This window comes from Notechis scutatus, chromosome 5, assembly GCF_049901735.1.
Source record: "Notechis scutatus isolate UNSWTSFEM ecotype Mainland chromosome 5, rNotScu1.2, whole genome shotgun sequence".
NCBI lineage: Eukaryota > Metazoa > Chordata > Lepidosauria > Squamata > Elapidae > Notechis > Notechis scutatus.
This window is the reverse complement of record NC_142013.1, coordinates 73,202,142-73,225,127: the sequence shown is the minus strand read 5'-3', so window position 1 is coordinate 73,225,127 and position 22,986 is coordinate 73,202,142. Positions and strand designations below refer to the sequence as shown.

Sequence of the window (22,986 nt, the reverse complement as noted above, 5' to 3'; positions counted from 1 at the left end):
GGTATCCCACAATGTTCATTGATGAATTGCTTCAATAAAAGCATTTTTAAAAAGATCTATTTGTGGCCACCCTAGAGTTGTTAGACAACCATGTTGTATTTATAAAATAAAAAAAACCTATGAATTTACCATTTTGAAGGGAGATTATTAAAGCTTCCTAGAAGTCTAAGATCATAAAATGTAAATTTGGAAGAGATCTTTGAGATTTTTTTTACCCCAAATAGGGGTCAGTCAGTGCAGGAAAGTTCTACCTCATCTGTGCCATGTCATGCTATGTCATGCCATGCCATACTATATACCATTGTTATACTATTTCTTAAGTCCTATTCATTATCACTGACAATTTGATAGATAATTTATGATTCTTTAATTCTGTCAAAAGATCTCCAAAGAAAAAATGTTTTGCTATTGTTCATTTACTCCCAATTGCACTACAAACAATGCAGTGTAAACCTTTGTCAATGATTCTGAATTCTTATTTAGGCCAATGTAACATTATTGTAATGTTGTTAGTGGAGACTGTATCTGTCATATTTTGGAGAAAGGTTATATTATGAACACTTCGGTTACCTGTTCTACTTAAGATAGTTTTATTTGAAAACTACAACCTGATTGTAGTAAAACAGACCCATTATTCTACCGCCTGTTAGGGAGGTTCATTTCAAAATTTGTTTCTCTGCCTGTTACAGAGTTGTGGGCTACACTCTCTCTTATATGATTGTTCCCTAGGCAGCATTTTCCCTCACCAGTTCTCGAGACCATTCCCACATAATACAATTACAGTTGCATTGATTGGCTTCATCCTTATTGAGACTCTTTAAACTTAGGTAATTAGGTATTATTTATAGGGTTCAAGCCCTTTACCAGAAATTGAATTTATGGACCTTCAAACTTTATATGACTACAGTCAGTGCACTATATACACATGGTATCTCGTAGTGGTCAGTGTATTTGAAAATACCACACAGAATATACATTGTGTAAAAATAAAGGTGAAAGTCATGTAAAACATGGGACATAACATATTAGAATATCTGTATCACTCTGTTCTAACAACTTAAGGGAAGTAGACTATAATATATACACCATTGTGACAGAACTTCCAGATGCCACTTCCTGCAACTGCTGAATACTAGGACCTGCATAACAATAGAACTATATCATCATCTAAAGAACAAACAGGCATTAGTTTCTCGTAGAGGTCTGAATACCTTAGAGTAATATCTGATTTAAGCTACAGATTTTAGCCAAAGTCTCCTTTGACCAGAGTTTGTTTCCTCTGCCTAGATAGATACAACAAAATGGCTTTCTTGGCAGCAATACGAAGTGGAACACCTTGAAATTTCCTGGTGGTTTTCCATGCTAGATTTTCCAAAGTAGATTTGACCCTACTCAACCTTTTTCAAGATCACTTTTTCTATTGCTAAACAAATGAATCCAGGAATAATAAGAAAAAGAATGGGTTCATTAAGATCAAAATTTCTACCTATTTATTTTTCTTTCACTTTCTTTGTTTGGTCAGTTCCATTTTAGAACTTTAAAAGAATTGTTGCACTGCAACAAACTTCTGTAATATTGTAATTCCTTAACAGTATGTTTTAAAACTTTTCTATAACTGCTTGATATACACCTCAGCTGAAATTCCAAATAATTATATAGTATACTTAAAGTAGGGATAATAGAAAATAAAGTTCAATACATTAAATATCATTCTGGGAAGGCGAGTCTAGATTCTGGTAGTCAATTTTTCCCTATTTTCTATTTTTCATGCTAATTCATTCATTTTACTGATAGTTTCATGTTTTGAACATATAATGAAATAGGATGTCATTGTAGAAATTTATTGTTAAAGTGATGATATTCAGGATGGACTGGACATTATTGTTTTCTCAAGTATATACATGTCTTTTTTTAAAAAAAAATTTTTTTTATTGAATATAAACATTAAAAACATTGAACGTGGTAGTCTTCTTTGACACACATTTCTGTCAATACATTTTGCATTTAGAAAGATAAAGAAGTTAAAGTGTGTATATGTCTTTAAGGAACACAATGTGGCAATCTTTAACCATATATTTACGCCAGTAGTATACATGTTTGATGGGCAAGCTGCTAAATAAAGCAAACAAAGACACAAAGTAGATTTTTACGAATATTTTCTCTTCTCATCTCATCCCATGAATATTACAGATGTTGGACTAAAGGAGAGCTGGCAAAATAATTTTCAGTCTTTGTCTAGTGCTGCTGGACTTTCTCCAAGCCGAGTGCAGCTAATCCTCTTCCGTGTTTTGCTCCCCCCCCCCAATGCTGTCCTTCATAGGCACCGCTCCCACCCTTATCCTGAGAAAGGTTTTTTTCCAAATTCCTCTAAGTCAACAAGATGCGTCCATTTTATTTCAATTGCTGATTTTGCAGAAAAACAGGAAGGTTGGCTGTATAAATTGACTGACAGGCTAGACAAGAGAACAATTTCAACCTCCTCTTTATTTCCCACCTTTGCATTGCTTTTCTGCATTCCCCAGCCTCATTTTATTCTGTATCAGAAATGGGAGGAGAGTTTGACTGATAATTCTGATTAATTCACTAGCAAAATTGTGCAAAGAACTATTTGGAAAAATGAAAAATTGCAGGAGAGATCTTTGGGATAAAGGGAGAAGTATGTTAGAGTAATGTTTTCTTGGGCGCCTAATAATTAGAAACAAATTTGTAAATCTTTCATCCTATTTTGGGACTTGACTGAAATCACCACTCTATACAAATACTCATTTCTAACTACTGACACTCAACTCTCACATAAAAAAGTGGCAGGAGCACAGTCTTAACAGTTATTTTCATTTCTTACAAAACCCCACTCTTCATAAGAAACCACATACTACCTTTCTAACAATGTTTACATATTCTACGATTTTTCCATGTTTAGAAAATATTCTGTTGGCTATATAAATTATTTCTGAGATTTGGAGGCTTTCCCTTATTTTTTTACTATTTGTAATTATAACTTCTATCAAATATATTAGGTTATAACTGAATTTCATTAAGTTCAGTATAGTTTTATATGAAGTTTGCTTATATAATTGTGGATTGAGAAAACTGAATGGGATGGAAACATAAATGAAACTATGAAAACAAACAGATAATCAAACCTGGATTCCAAGGCTTTGTCTAACTATGACACTTTTTCCTTTCCTCAGTAACCAGGCCTTTCTGAGCACTATGCAATATAAATCCGATCGCCAAATGCTTAAAAAAAAATCAATCTGCAGAAAATTTAAGTATAATATCATGGGTGAAACATTCATTTGATTTATACTGAATTCCTTAGGCATTTTATAACTACCTCTATTTTATTTTGATGTCTATTATATATACAAATTCTACAATAATGAACATACTATTGCTAATGGAATGTAATAACAATAGGTGAAAATTACATTGTAATGCTAATTAACTTATGTATCATGCAACTATTTCATTTATCATACTCAGCTAAGAAATAACATTATATATAAATCACAACATGCTGGATCTGTATTATGTCATTATGTTTTCTACATTCCAGATTGATACATACAGCTTAATATAAAGGAGAGACGGTGAATACAGACTTTATCATCATCTGTCAAGAGTTAGATAAAATATTATATGTAATACATTTCTTCTGAACTGCATTTGGGGTGTGTAAGATTTAGCTACTTTAATCCTGGCTAAACATACCAAGATTCAGTGAATTTTATTAAATGATTAAGCAATCTGAGGATATTAATCTGGGGTATCATCTTTTATTTCTTTCCCAAGACAGAACTGAAATTTTCTAAAAACCAATTAGCATAAAGCATATTTCCAAAAACCAAATAATTTAAGTACTTTCCTTTATTTTCAGGCTTTGTTCTAAACAGTACATTTATCTTGGACAAAGAGAAGGAAAAAAGCCCATAAGATTTCCAAGGGTTATGAAAAACAGAAACAATTCCTAGCGTTACAAGATACTCCCCAGATTTTAGGTCAGAAGATAAGCATTAATCTAGGATTACCATACTTCTGAAAATATATATATAAATATAAAAATTTAGTTCAGGCTGATCATATGATGTATTAGTCTAATACCTGGGCAAAGTTGGAAGATCTCCTATCCAGCCTCAAATGCACTAGTTTTACGGAACACACATTCTCAAGTACAATTTGGGCCTTTACATACAAATGCCAAAGGTATTTTATGTTACAATATGTTACAATTCTATTTTTTGGCAACTTGAAACTTAAACACTTAAATACAGAGGAAACTGTTGAGTATGCTTTTATGAAAAGTTTCTAAAGTTACTAGAAATACAGAGGTCAGAACCGGTACATAGTGCTGATTTTTGTTGTTGTTAGAATGCTTTCTAAAATGTGAAGGAAAACGCTACATACACTGAACTACACTGCCTGCAGTTAAACATAATTAAACGTCTAACATGCCCCACCTGGCAGCTACCAGTAACTAGAATAATAGAGTCTACCTATTCTATTATAAAGATGACAAAAATTTATCAGACATTTCAGTACTTTCAACTAAACCAGTATAGTCTAGTCATATAATTGACTTTAATTACACAATACTCCTGCTGACCAAAGGACTTTTTGCCCCTCACTGGAGTGTTAGCAGTTTAAGATCACGAAAACAGACAAAAATAAAGATCTTTGAAAATGTGCTGTTGGTTGACTTCTTTGCCTAAGTGGTAGGTAGAACTGTTTCTCTTACCAAGCAAGAAAAATATTGTGGATAGAACAATATTATTTGGATATAGTACTTTTTATAAAATTAAAAGCAAAATAAAGAATCAATCTGAAGTATAATAATAAAACAATGCAATCAAGGCTTTGGAAAAAAATACTTTCTTACCCATTAACCAAATATGAATTTTCCACCAAAGTTCTTCAATAGCTTGACAAAGTTAACATTGAAGAATAATCCATTATGACTCACACAAATATTCCTGCAGCCTTGTACATCAGATAAGTTAGAAATGATGAAACTGTAACTCCAACAATCACTTTAGTTGTTCCATCAATTGGAACAGTTAAAAAGAGATGGAAATTATTTTTTTAACTGGATTTCAAGTTTAATAGTTCCATAAAAGAAGAGTTAGTTTGTAAATGCTGCTTATTCCAAAGATATTCTTTTGAAGTAATGCAAGGAGTGGTCATCTCTTCCCTCCTTTCAAATAAAATCTTTTTCCACATGGTTATACGAATGCAAAATTGCTTTGTAACTGTACAATCTTTCCTTATTAGGAGCACTCCAAAGAATGCTGCACACATCTGGTAAAATCTCTTCGAGAATGGAAAAGACATCTGATGTTCCTGGTCTTGTCTAAAACAGCCAGGTTTTTGTTTTTTAGGTTTTCTACACTTTTTCTGACTCTATCAAAAACATATTTACTGCACAATATGCTACAGTACATTTAAGAACAAAACTATCAAAGTACTGGCTACCATTTCCTGTATCTGTATCATATTATTAAATACCGATAAATTAGGTTCAGTAATTAGTCTTATTAAATGAAGGTAGGAATTTTTTTGGTAGAAATCTATGGAGACGTCATGTTTGTTTTTAGTGTGTAGTGTGCTATGGTAAAATGTTGTCTAAATCAAAGTCAAATTGGATGCAACCATTCATACTTTGCAATTTATGCTGTTCTTATATTTCTACAAAGAGCCTAGAATGGAATCAACAGGGAAAAACTCTTTTACATATGGATTTATTTACACTATAATATTTATAGTTTTATCTACCAGGAATTTAACTTCTTTCTTCACAGTTAGGTCTTGTACATAAAGAATAAAATTCAGGTCATCTAAGAGATGGTACAGGTAGTCCTTGACTTATGACTACAATTGAGCCCAAAATTTCTGTTGCCAAGAAAGAGTTTGGCCCCATTTTACAACCTTCCTTGCCACAGTTGTTAAGTGAATTACTTCAGGTTAAATTATAAAGTGGTTGTTAAGTGAATCTGGCTTCCCTCTTGTCTTTCTTGTCAATGCAAAAAGCCACAAAGGGGAATCACTTGATCCTAGGACAGGGTGTCAAACTCAAGGTCCATGGGGTGCTTAAATCTGGCCCATGGGGTCTGCCTGGAAACAGCAAAGGACCGGCCCACAGAGCCTCTACTAGCGAAACCACCCCCCTGCACCCTGTTTTGGCCGGCAGGGTGCTACAGGAGGCATCCATATCATCTCCCCCCCAACCCCTGCCTGGCCCACGGAGGAAAACGAAAATGCTGATCCAGCCCTTGAAGAAATCCAGTTTGACAACCCTACCCTAGTAAGGTAAAGGTAAAGGTTCCCCTCGCATATACGTGCTGGTTGTTTCTGGCTCTAGGGGGCAGTGCTCATCTCTGTTACAAAGCCGAAGAGCCAACACTGTCCAAAGACATCTCCGTGGTCATGTGGCCAACATGACTAAATGCCGAAGGCACATGGAATGCTGCTACCTTCCCACCAAAGTGGTCCCTATTTTTCTACTTGCATTTTTACATCCTTTCGAACTGCTAGGTTGGCAGAAGCTGGGACAAGTAACGGGAGCTCACTCTGTTACATGGTGCTAGGGATTCGAACCACCAAATTGCTGGCCTTCTGATCAATAAGCTCAGCGTCTTAGCCACTGTGGCAAGTATCATACATATGAACCAGCTGCCAAGCATTTGAATTTTGATTACATAACCATGGGGATGCTGCAATTATTGTAAGTGTGAAAAATGGTCATAAGTAACTTTTTTCAATGCCATTGTAACTTTGAATAGGGTTATGAATGAATGGTTGTAAGTCAAGAACTACCTGTACTCCCAATAGTTCTAATCAACCTATTTTTTTATATGCTCCCATTCTATCTTGGCTTTACCCGCTTAAATCTATTACTTCCTTTTCAGCTTTAGCTACATATGTGTCTTTGAACTTCCATGATAACTAATAGGAACTGTGATGTTCAAAGACATACCTGCATACTACAGATATAAAGACCAAACAAATCTTTGTTCGGATTTAAACTTTGAAAAAAAGATGAAATCCTATTGTCTTCAGGTATACACAGAAGCATTTTATTTGCATTGGATTAGGGACAAGGAATTTATTAAAAGGAGAAAACAAAGAAGTTTGAGATTGGATTTCTCCACTAATCATTAGAGTTCTAAATATCATGCTGTTTGATTCATCACTTGTTTCAATGACATGATGTTTCTTGTAACCATTCCCTTTATCCCCACACTAACTTAATTAGGTCCTAATACAATATGATTATTTTCCACAAAGAATCAACAGCTTATGACATCATTGTTAGACAAGGTATAACAATAGTATTTAAGACTTATACCGCTCCATAGCTTTACACCTCTCTCTTGAGCAGTTTACAAATGTCAGCATATTTCCCCCAACAATCTGGGTCTTCATTTTACAGACCTCAGAAAGAAGGAAGGCTGAGTTAATCTTGACCTGGTCACGATTGAACTCTTGACAGTTTTTTATTTATTTATTTATTTTGATTTGTCAGTTGCTTACAAGATAATAGGTATAAGTATATACATAAGTTATGAATACATGAAATGGGTACATATGAGAAAAATAAAGGAAACAATAGGACAGGGACGGTAGGCACGTTGGTGCGCTTATGCACGCCCCCTACAGACCTCTTAGGAAAGGGGTGAGGTCAATAGTAGACAGTCTAAGGTTAAAGTTTTGGGTAGCAGTATTGTCTGTGGTATTGAACAGCTTTACATCATCAGCAAAGAGAATGCAGTTGCTCTTAATATGATCACAGAGGTCATTTATGTAGAGTATGAAGAGAGCTGGTCCTAGAACACTGCCTTGGGGGACACCACTATTGACAGGTACAGAATTTGATAGGACACTCCCAATTTTGACCTTGTGTTGTCTGTTTGACAGGAATGCTTCTATTCAGTAATGCAGGTGTCCAGAAATACCATAAGATTTTAGTTTTAGGAGTAGTTTGTCGTGTACCACTGAATCAAAAGCTTTACAGAAGTCTATGTAGATTGCGTCTGTTGTTTTGCCCTGATCGAGTTGTGTAGTCCATATGTTTTTGTAGTGTAAGAGTTGCAGATTACAGGATAGTTTTTTTCTGAAACCAAATTGTTTATTGAAGAGTAGGTTGTTTGTCTCTAAGTGGAGGATAATGGATTGGTTAATAATTGATTCCATGACTTTACAGGTGACGCAGCGTAAGGAGATTGGTCTGTAATTTTCAATTAGGCTGGGGTCTCCCTTTTTGAAGATGGGGATGACCGTGGCTTGTGACCATAGTTTTGGCAAGGAGCTGGTCCTGAAAGATTTTTCAAAGATTATGCTTAGAGGTTCTGCTATGGCAGTGGATAGCTTTTTTAAGAAGTAGGCACATATTCCGTCTGGTCCAATAGATAGAGATGGTTTTAGATTGCGTAGTGCTTTTTCAACATTGTCTTCTGTAAAATCGATATGTATTAGATCATTGTAGTTTTCTGTGGTTCGGCTAGGAAATACAGGGCATGATCCATTGCTGTTTACAAATACTGAGCCAAAGAATGTGTTAAAGATGTCGTCATTGCAGTCTTTACCGTTAGGTCCTATCAGGGGTGGGATGGACCTTGAGTCTTTTAGTTTGTTGTTTACAAAATTGTAAAAAGTGTGGGTGGAATTGGTGCGTAGAAGGTTTTCCTCTTGTTTAATGTGATAATTGGTGCATTCAGTCTTTATCTGGTGGCATAAATTTTTGTATCGGCTTTTGAAATTGGCAACGTGACCAGATTTGTTTTTCCGCCAGAGTGATCTCTTTTTGGATTGAAGTTTTCTTATTGTTATGGGTAATCTGCTTTTTTGTTTTGTTTTGGGAGTTGTTGGTACATATAGTTTGATGACTCTTTTGACTTCAAGTAAAAATATGTTGTAATGGTCTTCAACAGTATTGCATCCAGTGAATAGAGATTGCCAATCAAGGGGTGAGAGATCGTTTTCTATAAGATCATAGTTGCCTTTTTTGAAGTTATAATTGGGGATTACGTCGTTGTGATGATTTTTGTGTGGGTGTATGTTGAGACAAAAGTCAATCATATTGTGGTCACTGTTGGAAAAGTGTTCTTTAGTTTGTATTCCATAAATTAAATTCAAACTATTGCAGCAGATGAGATCGAGGCAGTTGTTAAGTCTAGTATTGTTGGTTACTAGTTGTTCCAGTCCCAGATTTGTAACAGCAGTGTAGAAGGTTGCATGTATGGGTTCAGTTGTACATTCGTTTAGGTTCCAGTTATATGAGGTAGATAGTAGTTGGCAGAGCTAGCCTGAAATACTGCATTCTAACACTGCACTACCATGGCTCATAGCAATGGTTAAATAGTTTGTGCGGCTTCAAAAATCAAACAGACAGATATACTCACCAACAAAAATATAAAAGGAAAAAGCAAGAAATATATTCATGAGAGAGCTAGCTTCAAAAGTTATTAACTATGATGATATACTTATAGAAAGGTCATATAAATTTTGATTAACAAATGATATGATTCACAACAACTGTGTTACTAACTTACTAAGTTTTGTCCCATTTTACGACCTTTTTGCCACAGTTGTTAAATGAGACACTGCAGTAAATCATGTAGTCTTTAAGCAAATCTGGCTTTCCTCAGCTGCAATATGATTTCTGACTAAAAATGGTCATGTCACTTTTTTCAACGCTATTGTAATTCCAAATGGTCACTAAATGAATGGCTGAGGTCAAGGACTTGTTTGATTAATAATATTGGCATTTAGTTTCAAGATATACCACAATTGCCCCTATCTGTCTCTCCTAAAAACTATTATTTCTCCCAAGCGTTTGTGTGTCCAATTTTTTATTATTTCCTTCCTTCCCATTCCTGAATTTGTGGATTCATTCCCAATCCTTACCTTTTGTTCCCTTTTATTTCAACTGGTCCATTTTTATTGCCTTTCAATTATATACATGGTATATTTTAAAAACTTACTTACTAAATAAAAAGATGTATCCATATAATCGTGCTGCAGATGTATGATCACATCTTGTGTTATTTTTAACCATTACATAATTATCTTTGTTCCAGTCAAAGGCATTGTATAAGATTTCAAATACAGGATGTGTATTTAGTCTCATTTTCCTTCTAATTTTTTATGATGAGAAAGTTATAACAAAAGGAAAATGGGGAATGTAATTTCTCAGCTTTCATATACAAGCTGAAATACAGATGAACAGATGAAGAAATTCATATAGTCTTAATATTAAATTTGATTTTTTTTCACTTCTAAGAAATAACATTCTAAAATATTATGACAGTATTTTATACAACTGCACTTTTTAAATTTCTATTACTTTTTTTACCATTTTGTTGTGTTATACATTCTGATATACAGTAACGTTGTGATAGCCTATTACTAGGGAGGAGAAAATACAATGAAGCTATTTTTTATTTATTAAAAGTAATTTAAATAGTGGATTTTTAATAATTCTCTAAAATTCAATAGAAATGAATGGGTTTTGTTACTAAGTAATCATTAACTTCCATCAGACTGGATTATTTTGCTGTTCATAAACATTTTTATTAGAATTTAATTTTTAGAAATGTCACTTATCCTATGGTAATTTCCATGCCATTTTTATTATGTTTTTTCATTATTATGTCAAAATTCACTTAACATCTCTCTTGCTTAGCAACAGAAATTTTGGGATCAATTGTGGTGGTAAGTCAAGGATTACCTATAGATATAGTGGTGGTGATAGATGTAGTGGTGTCAAGTGACAGCAACATCAGGAAGAAGGAATATGAGAAGGCCCAGGGTCTGAAGGAGAGGGTATAGAAAGTAAAGGCCAAAGTTGTCCCGGTGATGGTAGCAGCACCTGAGTCTGTGACTCCTAAGTTGGGAGAGTGCCTCAGGGGTGGGATCCAACAGGGTTAACTACCAGTTCGGTGATTTATGAGGTTTGGTGATTTACAATGTGCTTCCCTGTACGCTGCCAGCACGCACCTGTAAATCGTCATCAGCACACTGCGTGCAGAGAAGCAGCCTTTGAAAAAGCCCTTTTTTCCTGCTTTTTAAACTGCAGCTGTGCCTCATACGGCAGCTGAAGTTGAAAAAATCAGGAAATAAAGGTCAGGTGGGCAAAAATATCAGCAGACATAGAACCGGTTCTATGCCTGCTGCTCTTCAGAGCTACCGGTTCTACAGAGGTGGACAGAACCGGTAGAAACTCACCCCTGGCGTGCCTCCAACAGATCCCAGGAACAGCATCAGAGCTCTTTGTCCAGTGTCACAAATTATTTTACTATCTTGAAGAACCAAAGTATATGCACCAAAATATTTATCTAGTACAGGGTTACTTAGTATTTAGGATGATTATTTTTTAATCTCATTATATGAAGTCATTTAATTTAGACAAGCATTTTTTATTTTTTTAAAAATGACTACAAAAAGGTGACTACAGTAAAAAAAAACATTTTTACTGTAGTCACCTCTCACCCTAAATACTATTCATTTGCATCTTGTTTGCTTAGTCAAGGAAGCTTTCCTGACATCTAATTACAAAGTTCTTTCAACTGCCTAAAATTATAAATTGAACAGATAACATGACTAAGGTTATTTAAAAATTGAAAATAAAGCAAACATAGAACTAAGCACTGACACATAACTTCATAATTATGCCTGCACAAAAGAATCAAATGCGTATTCTTTATTTTATTGTAATTAGGCAAATACATTTATATGATTTACATTGGCCAGAAATTTTTAAGACAACTATATGTACTCTATGTATGTGTGTGTGTGTGTGTGTGTGTGTGTGTGTGTATACACGTATGTGTATATGTATATATATCTACATATACACACTTTGTACTGTGCATATTATCAATCTCAAATAAGACATACATTCTTGAGTAAGACACACATCCCTTTCAGATTTTCTGAAGACAATTTTAATGCAGAACAAGAGGAATTTCAAGGAATATTGTTTAAGTTCTTTTAGATAATTTTGCACAGTTACAAAATATTTTTTTACCGAGACAGTATTAGCCTTGACTCAGAAGCTAGCTATGGTCAGGTTGGTTCTGGACAGAGACCACCAATTTTGGAAAAAGCAAAGAAATACTTCTGTGATATTGCCATGAAAATGACATGGATATATGTCCATGCAGTCTTCAGGAAATCAAGTTCTACTTGAAGGAAAATTTATTTTTATAAGTAGGAGAAATAAAGTAATAATATACTTAATTTAATTTTTGTAATAAAAATAGAACAATTTGAAAAAACCATTAATGAAAGCAAGGATTAAATCAACCATCACCTCAGCCAACCCAGGTAATTTGAAGAAACAAAATAATATGCCTTAATCTATGCATGCATAATGAAAGACTGCATACTTTAACCATAATATTCACTTCCATGTGTGTTTTGATGTCTCAAAATATATGATACAACTGATATTTAAATGTGAAGGCTGATTGGTTGTTCCCTATGAAAAAACTGTTTAAATATGAGCCAAACAAAGAAAAAATCCTTGAACTACCAAGGCTTCTGAAGCAAACCATTCAACAGAATTATCAAAGGTAAGGTTATTCATTTTCTCAAGTTATTGTTCATTTTCACTATTTACAGAATAAAACTGGAGTCAAATCATATATATATATATATATATATATATATATATATATATATATATATATATATATATATATATATATATATATATATATATATATTCGTAGATTTTCACGGGTACAGGTATGCAGCTCTTGGCGTGTTCGGGTCTTTTCCTGTGTAAGATTGAGAGTATCTTGGCGACGTTTCGACGAGGCCCCACTCGCCATCTTCAGGCTGGTGCTTTTGGCTTCGTGCTTGCTCGCACAAGCCGAAAGCATCAGCCTGAAGATGGCGAGTGGGACCTCGTCGAAACGTCACCAATATACTCTCAATCTTACACGGGAAAAGAGCTGAATACGCCAAGACATATACATATATATATATATGCAGGTTTTGGCGTGTTTGGGTCTTTTCCCATGTAAGATTGATCTTACATGGGAAAAGACCTGAACATGCCAAAACCTGCATACCTGTACCCGTGAAAATCTACGAAAACACACACACACAGACACACACAGACATATACAACTGACATGTAAGTACAGTTTTTCTTCTGAAATGGCAAAAATGAATCAACTAGTACTTCTATATTTAAACATATTTCTCAATATTGATTATTAACTATATAATTATTGACATTTCTTTATTAATCCTTAACATTTAATTTAGTGCTACTTTGCTTTTTCCTTATTCCTTTCAATGATTAAGCAGCCTTTAAAGTAGCATTATCAACAAGTTATCTAATGTTAAATTTATATACAATATGTTTTGTGGGTTCATGAATTAACAAAAAACTACGGATTATTTACATTTTATGCTTTAACTTATAGAACCTGTATAAAGATATTCCACAGGCAAGTTCAAAGGCAAGCAGATCACCCTCATATATTCTCTTATTGGATGTCAGGGAAATCTTCATTCTGTTTATTCAACACAAGCACTTTAAAGTTAGTAGTGACAAAATTATGGATTGGTTTGTATGTCCTAAGCAAATTTTATCAGAAATAGAAACATAATTGAATTCAGGAAAAATCTTTTGAATTTTCAGGATGTGAAATATATTAGAAATAGTCTTCAATATATAAAATGATCTGAGAATGTGTTGGTTAAAACTAAGGAAACATACTGCGTTAACATGTCAAGCTACAACTGCAGGAAACATCCACTATAATTGCCTTTTTCCGTGAACCTAATAAACTAAGCATTTGAAGGTTCATTAGTTTGAATAGAAAGGGGATATTTTTCCTGTGTTGTAACTACAGCCATTGTTATTCTACAGAGATACAATATTCTCCTTTGTCCTTAAAAATTAATATTTTAACAGTACATCGAGGAATTGTTTAAAATATATATTTTAGGCTTCATGCTATAAGACAAAAATATTTCTTTTTATGCTGTAGGATTTTTCATGAGAAAGATGGAGAGCTGGACTTTGGTTATGTGCCTCTTAAGTACTGCATTTGCAATCCCAGTAAGTCTTATTAAGTAGTGTAATCTCCAAGTACTGAATTAACAGTTCATGACAAGTGAAAATGCATGAAATAACCACAAATACTCAGGTTTAACATCTTCTACCAAATTTGGGAATAGAAAACATGGGTCCCCTCACATTTCCTGCACACCCCAAATTTATAAATATTAGTATTTTATATAGGCTCTTTTTTAAGCTGGCCAAAATTGCTTCAAACAGGAGCTTCATTTCTGTTTGAATCAGTAGCTCTTAGTTATCTGCCATCTTTAGCGCCTAGATAATTTTTTAGCCTATTCCTCTCCCTCCTCTCCCACACCAAAAAAAACCTGACTGGTTATAATACTATTGGTTGATAATGGGGATAAGGTTGGAAATGGCAGAAGAGTAAACTGGAAAGGTCTGAAGTATCTAAAATGAATAGAAGTTGGGGAGATGGAAATTGGGACAAACCAAGAGAATGGGTACAGGTAGAAGAAAGACTCAGAAAGAAATGTTGGAGTTTGGAAAGCTCAGGACGAAAAGGGGAGTATATATACTTGCATATAAAGGATAAAATTAATCAATGATGGAGTTCTGCTGAAAAGTGTGCTAAGGAGAGATATTAGTACAGATATCAACTTACAATAATATCTGTATATTTCTTCCTTTATACACTTACATTTTGAAACTCTAGTTCCTTTACTCTGTTTTAAAGGTTTGGTTTTTAATCCCCTCTTGCTCCTCTTCTTTAAGTCTTGCTGCTCTTCTTTAAACCTTTTTTTTTTGTCTGAATCCTTTTAATGTGCAACATCTAGAATTAGACTCAATATGGAAGGTAAGATGTGACCAAACCTAAATGTGGGTAAAAATCACATTTGCTATTTTTCTTGTTCATCACACTATTTACCTTATAATCAATTATTATTCCAACATTGTTTTCATGAATATAGTTATCAAGACAAGTAGTCCCATCCTATTCTATATATTTTAATTTTTTCTGAATTAGTCTGTGTTAAATTTAGTCATTTTTTTCATTTGTTTAATTTATTAAGAACATTTTGAAATTTAGTTTTGTCTTCTAAGATAATTATAGTTCATCCACTTTCATGTGATATTCTTTCATACAAATCATTCATCATATCATCTTTAAAGTCTACCCATTTGACCTTTGGCGCACAAGTTGATATTTCTCTCCATCCAATGAAGAACCATTGATTGGCACCCTGAGTACTATTTTTAAATAAGATATATACACATACTCTTCGACTATGACCAAAATTAAGTCCAAAATATCTGTTGCTAAGCAAGACAGTTGTTAAGTGAATAATATATTATGACCTTTCTTTCCAGTTGTTAAGTGAATAACTGCAATTGTTAAGTTAGTAACATGGTTGCTAAGTGAATCTGGCTTCTCTATTGACTTTGCTTGTCAAGAAGGTCACCAAAGGTGATCACATGACCTCAGAACATTTGAACATGTCATCATGGGAATGCTGCAATGGTCGTAAGTCAGAAAACACTTTTTCCAGTGCTGTTGTAACTTTACTAAACAACCTGTTTTAAGTTGGAGACTACCTGTATGTACATGATAATTTTTTTCAAATACTTTATGAAATACAACATGAATGGTATTTCCTCAATTTACTAAAATACTTGGTTGGTATTCCCTCAATCTACTAAAAACGTTACACAGTCAAAAAGCAAAGTAAGGTTGGTCTCAAAAATCTTCTCTCGATAAATCCTTACATTGTGGAAACTTATAATTTTCAAGGGGATTACAAATTATCCATTCCATTTGATACTGAACCAAAATGGAAAATCCTTTTTCCACTTTTTAATGCTACAAATATTCATCCCCTGTAATCAACTCACACTGACTGCATCTGTTCCACAAAATTTGTTAAAGATAAATACGTAAAGGCTCAGCCATATCAACAGCAAGTTATTTCATTACCCTGGAGGGTAATTCATCTGGTCCTAGAGATTTAAACTTGTCCAAAGTAAACAGACATTCTTTAATCATGTTTCTGTTAATTTCAGGCTTTAATTTTGCTGCTTCATCTTGTTCTTCACAGTTGTTTGGTGGAAAATATATCCTCCATATCAGCCTCCTTGCCTAAACTTCCTAAAATCAAAAGTGATGCTTTTTACAAGCAAGTTTCTCAAAGAGCTCTCTTTATCAAGATTTAGTGAAATGAATTATTCCCATTTGGAGCCAATACATCCCTGTATACATAAAAGTGGAGCCTTTCTGATCTTCTTTCCAATAGCTTTCCTGTGATCTGGCTAGGAGACTGCATTTTTCCTTTATAAAGAAGATTTAACCGGGATATTTACATATCAGTATCTTGAATCTGGGAACCAGCTATTACATTTTGCTATAAAAAAAACTAAGTCAAAATATGAATCGAATATATCTGCCTTTTTCTATTATATTTCATCATTTTGCTTCTTAATTCAAAAGCAGGTATTAGTTCAACAGATCTGAGAAAAAAAATCATTACAAATATATTTTTGGCATCCTTTTATCAACATTTGGGTTTCCTGATGTTCCATTTATATGTATTGTAACCTCTTTCTCTTCTAATATAATATATATTAGACAAATTCCTTGTGTGTCCAATCACACTTGGCCAATAAAGAATTCTATTCTATATCTTTTTTTTTCCAGATATTCTTAAAGTAACATTGTTCTCTATTTCTTTCTGCCATCTTATGCTGTTCATGTTTCAAAAAATTATTATAATTTTGCTAGAATCCCACACCTCATAGCTCCTTGTTGTAACAGAGGCTCCTACCTTGAATTCTTTTTTGCTTCTGAGTTTTCATCTCCAATTCCAAAAGTTCAATTTAAATGTATTTTATTCAGGTTTGAAATACTATAATTGAATATTATTTTTCTTTTACAATTTATAATTTCAGATAGTAATTTCATCTTTCTTGGGTATGTAGTTTAAAGTATATACATGTGCATATATACATTTAAAGCAGTACAGGATTTTGTTTATTATTTCATAAAATTAAGAATGCAGATCTTTCAATTTACTCATTCCACTAAAGTTCGAGATAGACTTACTGTTGGATATCTTAAAATCGAAATAGGTTCTCTTTTACACTGTAAATATATCATTTTTTTTCCAGCTACCACAACATCCTGGTTATATCAATTTCAGTTATGAGGTAAAAAAAATTAAATTATATGTTTTGCTTGTATTCATACATGTACAGTAAAGGATTAGAGAGCACAGGATTACTCAAAGCTAAATCTAATGTTTCTCTTCAACTGACTTGATAACTTTTAGCAAGGAAGAGTACAGCAAATTTATACAACTTTACCTTCAATTGAAATGATCAAGTACAACAGGGGTGTCAAAACTCAAGGAATCTGGGCCGTGGGGTGCTTAGATCTGGCCCATGGGGCTGCCATGGAAACAGCAAAGGACTGGTCTACGGGGCCTCTGCCAGCGAAATGAAGCTTGGGGGGTGCACGTGCGGTCCCTTGTGCTCCATTTTCAGTGGCAGAGGGCTGCAGGAGGCTTTTGCAGGCAAAAACAGATGTCAAGCTGGCCACACCCACCATGGCCATGCCCATCCCCCTGAGGTCAAACACAACCCTGATGTGGCCTGACACCCTTGAAATACAAGATATGCTGAAATTTTTACTGTTTATGCTGGGAAACAAGGACAGTTTCATGAAGGATACGCTAAACACTCTGTGTTCAAAGTATCCTAAGAATTAAAACAGTCTTTTAGAGCATTCCATGCTTCTGAAAAAAAAACAACACAGTACATTTCATAGTTTTGTTTCAAGTTTCAAATAAAACTTCGGAGCACGGAAATCCAAATAATTTTATTTACATATGTCCTGTGGGCGACTAATCTGCTTTTTTAAAGTGTCTCAATCCATGGGGATTCAGAGAGGGCACATTTGGAGATGCTGTTTCCATTCACTGAAGTTAGCTGAAGAGATCAGGAAAGTAGATTTTCAGAGATAAGAGAACAGGCTGAGTTTTTTATGGGTCAGGTAATATAGCATGTAATTATTTCTTTTTTGGAGGAGGGGGGGAGTTAGAATAAAAAAAAACAGATTTGTTTGAATTTTCCATTGTTCTCATGGCACAATATCCCAAAATGTTCCTAATTAGTTCCAGTGGAATTTGGAATTGAAGTCATTTTGAGTTTTATTCACTCAGCATCGTACTCCAAACATTCTGCAAAACATTCCAACTGTCTTGTTTTATCCTGAAATTAAATTGTGTACACCTATCAGCTGAGCAAGATCAGAGGAAGATTTACAGATATCAATACTTCAGTAAAGTGACTTGTTATGTTAGTTTTAGCGGTAAATAAAAAAACTACAAAACTAAGATTTCCAATCTTTATTTGTCAGTGAGTTCATTAAGGCAGAGTGTCTAATAACATTCTAAATAGTCCTCCAGCACCTTAAGATTTTAGCCACCTGGATCATTAAATGCTGTTTAAGAATAAGCTACCAATGCATTCCTCTCCTATCTTCTTAGTTGCTTATATCTAACATTCCTTCTATTACCAGCATTTCCACAATCTCTCACTTTATCCATAGGCTATTTTAACTGAAAACAAAATATGATAAATAGACTTTGTTCAAGCAATGCAATGGTGGCTTTTTAGTCGTTTTTATACAAAAGGAAAATAATTAACCAAATGCTTAGGCATGTACAATATAGGCTTTTAATTAAAAACAGTCCACTACCTATTTGAAAATGATGTGATTAACTACCTAAATGAAACATAATTTACTAATAGATATAAAATACTGGAAATATGCTGTATGCTCTAATTCTGTAGCATGTAATATTAATTATTAAAGACATGAAAAGATAGCATGGAATATTTGTAAGTAATACTTGGATGCATTAAGAATGCATCTTAATAAAAACTCTACTCTAAAAACAATTACACATTTTATACAGTCTGGGTTCACAGACCACATTAAGCCAAAATCATAAAATACTGTAAATTATTTATTAATTATATTTATATCTAGCCCTACTTCTAGATGGTGCACATAGCATTCCATTCTCCAATATTTTCCTATAGTAATAACTCTGTAAGTTAACTCAGAATGAGATGAAATAGTGGTCAACCAGTGAGTTTCCATAGCAAAATAATGCCTTGAACCTAGATTCTTCAACCTTATCCAAAACCTTAGCTACGAAGTGACACTGGCTGAGTGTGATGTATGAAAGCCAGGCTTGTTAAGATTTCATAAATTATGCTTGTTTTTGTATCTTATAAGGTGATGACACCTTTGAAATGGTATCAGAGCATAATTGGACCTCAGGTATGTCAGATATCTTGCCTCTTATGAGAAATTGTTGATAAATTTATAACAGTGACAATAATGGAGACAGAGATGGGATATACAGTTTATCTCAGATTAACACCTTGTTCTGTTTGTTTAATATGTCCTAAAATTCAGGTGATTCCCGAGGTGCTGAATTCCAAATATTTATATATTTTTGATTCATTGCATGTGAAAAAGATTTCTTATAATCTCTATCATAATGGTCTAAAACAGTTTCTTTAAACTACTGCAAACACAATTCTTTTGATATGCCAGAAATGTAACTGTAAAATAGTGCCAACTATTTCCCTGCAGATTAGGAAAGTACTGAAAATATTGATATGGTGGTGTTTTTCGGCCAACTTCACCCTTTTCTCCTGATAAAAATAAGAAATGGTCTTCAACACAGTACAAAATAGGTTGCCCGAGTGATTCTACTCCGATTAGTTTTGGGCATTCATGTTTTCTTATGTATAATTAGAGCTTCGGTCAAAATTTTAAAGTACTTCAATCTGGAGTTAATTTTCACGTTACTTGTCCACATATGTGTATTCCTGATGCAATCAACCTAATGCTCATAGTCCAGAAACTGAAAATATAGGCAGTCCTCAACTTACGACCATATTTCAGTCCAAAATTTATGTTGTTAGGTGAGAAATTTGTTAAGTAAGTTTTGCCCCATTTTATTTTCTTTCCACATTTGTTACGTGAATCACTGTGGTTGTTCAATAAGTAACACAGTTGTTAGTGAATCTGGCTTCCCCATTGACTTTGCTTGTCAGGTGGTTGCAAAAGGGAATCACATGACCCTGGGATTACTGCCCACCGTCATAAATGTGAGTCAGTTGTCAAGCATCTAAATGTAAATCTCGTGACCACAAGGATGCTACAACAGTCATAAGTGTGATCGTAAGTCACTTTTTCAGTGCCACTGTAACTTGGAACAATCACTAAGCAAACTGTTATAAGTTGAGGACTACCTGTAGTCAAGCAATATATAACAGTGGCGCTGTAGGAGAAGTTAGCAGGTATAGTTATGTTACATGTGATCAACTCATATTGTATAATAGCTGTTACAGCCACTATACTTCAGATAGCTGAATAAATCATTAACTTTCTTGATGCTGCAGGAATACAATTTATAGAAATATTTGTATAATAACAGTATTTTGTGAAAAATTCCAAGCTGCGTGATTTGTAGTAGTAGACATTCTATGCACATCAGTAATCTTAATTTTTTCTCTCATTTCAGTATCCACGTTATGGTTATGAGCCCATGGGAGGATGGATGCACCATAATTCAGGACCAATGACGCACCCAACTCACTTTCATACAATTCACTCAGCTCTCCATCAAATGCAGCCACCACAGCTCCCTCAGAACCCACATTTGCAGCAACCAGGTCCTAACCCATTTGTTCCACTAAATGGGCATAATACATTAATTCCACACTATCAGCATCCACTTCAACCACAAGCAGGCGAGCATCCAATGCAACCCCAACCACCAATAAATCCAAATCAATCTATGAACCCTCAGCAACCAGGGATTGCCAATCAGCCCATGTACCCACTACCACCCCTTATCCCAGATACACCTCTTGAATCATGGCCAGCTGACAAGACCAAGAAAGAAGAAGTGGTAAGTAATCTTTACTATAACATTGCAATTTCCAGAAGAGTAGCTATGTGAGTCTGTTTCTCCCTATTAGAGAATAACATTTTTAAGGACCATGGCAGCATCAAGAAGTTTGTTATACATCTGAAAACAAATTATATGTTAAATTGTATGTGTACACATACACATATTATCTCTTTTACTTCTTAGATTTTATGCTATACAAGCAGTCCTTGATTTACAACCATAATTGAGCCCAGAATTACAGTTGTAAGTTGTGTCAATCGTTAAGTGGACCACATGCAATTTTACAAGTTTTTTATGGTGGTCAGTAATCAAACACTGTGGTTGTGAAATGAACTCATTTTCTTCAATGGGTGTTTTTTTTGCTGGAACAGATAAATGGGTGGGCAAACAAGCAGTGAGAAATTGAATCTAACTTCCTGCTGGCTTCTCAGTTGACTTTGAGAAGCTAGCAGAGAGTATCAAAAAGCTGTAAATGTTAACTGCTTGTCAAATGCCCAAAACACAATCACATGAGTGCTCAAGGTAGGGCTGGTATTGGAGACATCAGAACTCAGGAACTCGGGTCATAAGTAGCTCTGGGGAGATCTGTCATAATTATGAATGGTCCCTAAGAGACCGGGCATTAAGTAAAGACTACCTGTACTTAGCACTCTTTTCTGGACTCGATATCATAACTAATTCAGAAAAAAAAATGCACCAGTTACTTATATAACATTCAACATTTCTATTTATCAGCTCTATTGATTTCCAGACATTATTATTATTTGAATGATGCCAAATTCAATGAAAAGAAATGCTACAAAATCTGTCATTTAGTTCACTTCATGCTTCAGAAGAAAATAACTTCCCTTTCTTGATACAACTCTATCTTTGAAATTGTATAAAACTGTATCTGTTTCCAAGGCTTTGTTGCTTTATAAACAGTGCAACCAGATACCTTGTACCGCATGCCACTTTGAACATGGTTTATTACCTTTACTTTTAAAAAAAGAGAACTGACAAGCCCAATTATCACAGTGTGGTTTCTTATAACTAAGAATCAGAATTTAATTTTTTCATCTCGGTCTTACTTTTTCTAGGATTAAAGAAGGAAGATACCAGGATTAAAGAAGTGAAGATACCAGAATAGTGCAAGCAAAGCAATAATTTAGATACTGTTACATGGTCTCAAGAGTCCAGAGTTTTTCTGCAGTCAGTAATAAAAGTTTCCATTTATCCAAATTTATAGAGAGTATAGGTAGAAGCAGGTTAAACAAGAAAAGAAAAATTGTTTAAATCAGTAATTGTGGAGGTATGATTTTTGAAGTATAACCAATAAAGTACTACAGCATCATTATAGGCAAGATTGTCTCTTCTGTCAAAGGGGGAAACAGTGCTGTTGTTTACATAACTTATTAAAAAAATAAAAATGTATATACTCATTATTCTTAATAAATAACACATAAACACATTAAAAAGCAATGATTCACTAATATAAAAAAATGTCAAGCACAAAGCTAATGTCTTGATTCAAGTCCAAAAATATATAATTGGGATTTATTGCCTAAAATATTACAAAAATATAGTTTTAGTGTGTTAAAAGACAGAAAAATGAAATGAAAATAAAAATCAAGGTCAAAACAAGATTGTTGTGAAAACAGATCAACATTGTCTTGTTAAACTGCAGAATACCAAGGTGAACTCTCTTGCAGAACTGCAACATCTGGATGAAATATTTTATATTAACATTATATTTCAACAAATGTGTATTATCTATCTATCTATCTATCTATCTATCTATCTATCTATCTATCTATCTATCTATCTATCTATCTAACTAACTAACTAACTATCATCTAATCAGTGAATTTGATTAGTGAATCTGGCTTCCCCATTGACTTTGCTTGCCAGAAGATAGCAAAAGGTGATCACATGATCTTGGGAAACAGCAATGGTCATAAATATGAGTCAGTTGCCAAG

At 34.0% G+C, this 22,986-nt stretch overlaps 2 protein-coding genes across 7 annotated transcripts in view; one reads left to right on the top strand and one right to left on the bottom strand.

Annotated features, from left to right (window-relative positions):
* The window catches only part of ARHGAP6 (Rho GTPase activating protein 6), a 253,848-nt gene that overhangs the window by 52,501 nt on the left and 178,361 nt on the right, over positions 1 to 22,986 (bottom strand). Inside the window, exon 1 of one of the 5 annotated variants that reach the window (XM_087967045.1) lies at positions 4,880 to 4,955. The exons of the other annotated variants lie outside the window; for them this stretch is intronic. The gene's annotated coding sequence lies outside the window, so the exon portion shown is untranslated. Of the gene's footprint in view, positions 1 to 4,879; positions 4,956 to 22,986 lie in introns of those variants that run through there. 5 annotated transcript variants of the gene reach the window in all.
* On the top strand, positions 12,449 to 22,360 carry AMELX (amelogenin X-linked). Of its 2 annotated transcripts, XM_087967039.1 has the most exons (6): positions 12,451 to 12,572; positions 14,007 to 14,077; positions 17,198 to 17,236; positions 19,335 to 19,379; positions 20,635 to 21,024; positions 22,107 to 22,360. In XM_087967039.1, the coding sequence occupies exons 2-6, from the start codon at positions 14,015 to 14,017 to the stop codon at positions 22,110 to 22,112; spliced, it is 543 nt and encodes a 180-aa protein (XP_087823165.1). In that variant the 5' UTR covers positions 12,451 to 12,572; positions 14,007 to 14,014; the 3' UTR covers positions 22,113 to 22,360. The 2 variants fall into 2 exon arrangements, with proteins under 2 accessions (XP_087823164.1, XP_087823165.1); XM_087967038.1 differs by lacking the exon at positions 22,107 to 22,360 and having other exon boundaries at positions 12,449 to 12,572; positions 20,635 to 21,090.

What these genes read in the sequence shown, in the direction of transcription:
- AMELX (XM_087967038.1), top strand. Translation starts at nt 14,015, where the DNA reads ATGAGAAAGATGGAGAGCTGGACTTTGGTTATGTGCCTCTTAAGTACT. An exon ending in GTACTGCATTTGCAATCCCA is followed by an intron (nt 14,078 to 17,197) that starts GTAAGTCTTATT and finishes TTTTTTTTCCAG; the next exon opens with CTACCACAACATCCTGGTTA. An exon ending in ATATCAATTTCAGTTATGAG is followed by an intron (nt 17,237 to 19,334) that starts GTAAAAAAAATT and finishes GTATCTTATAAG; the next exon opens with GTGATGACACCTTTGAAATG.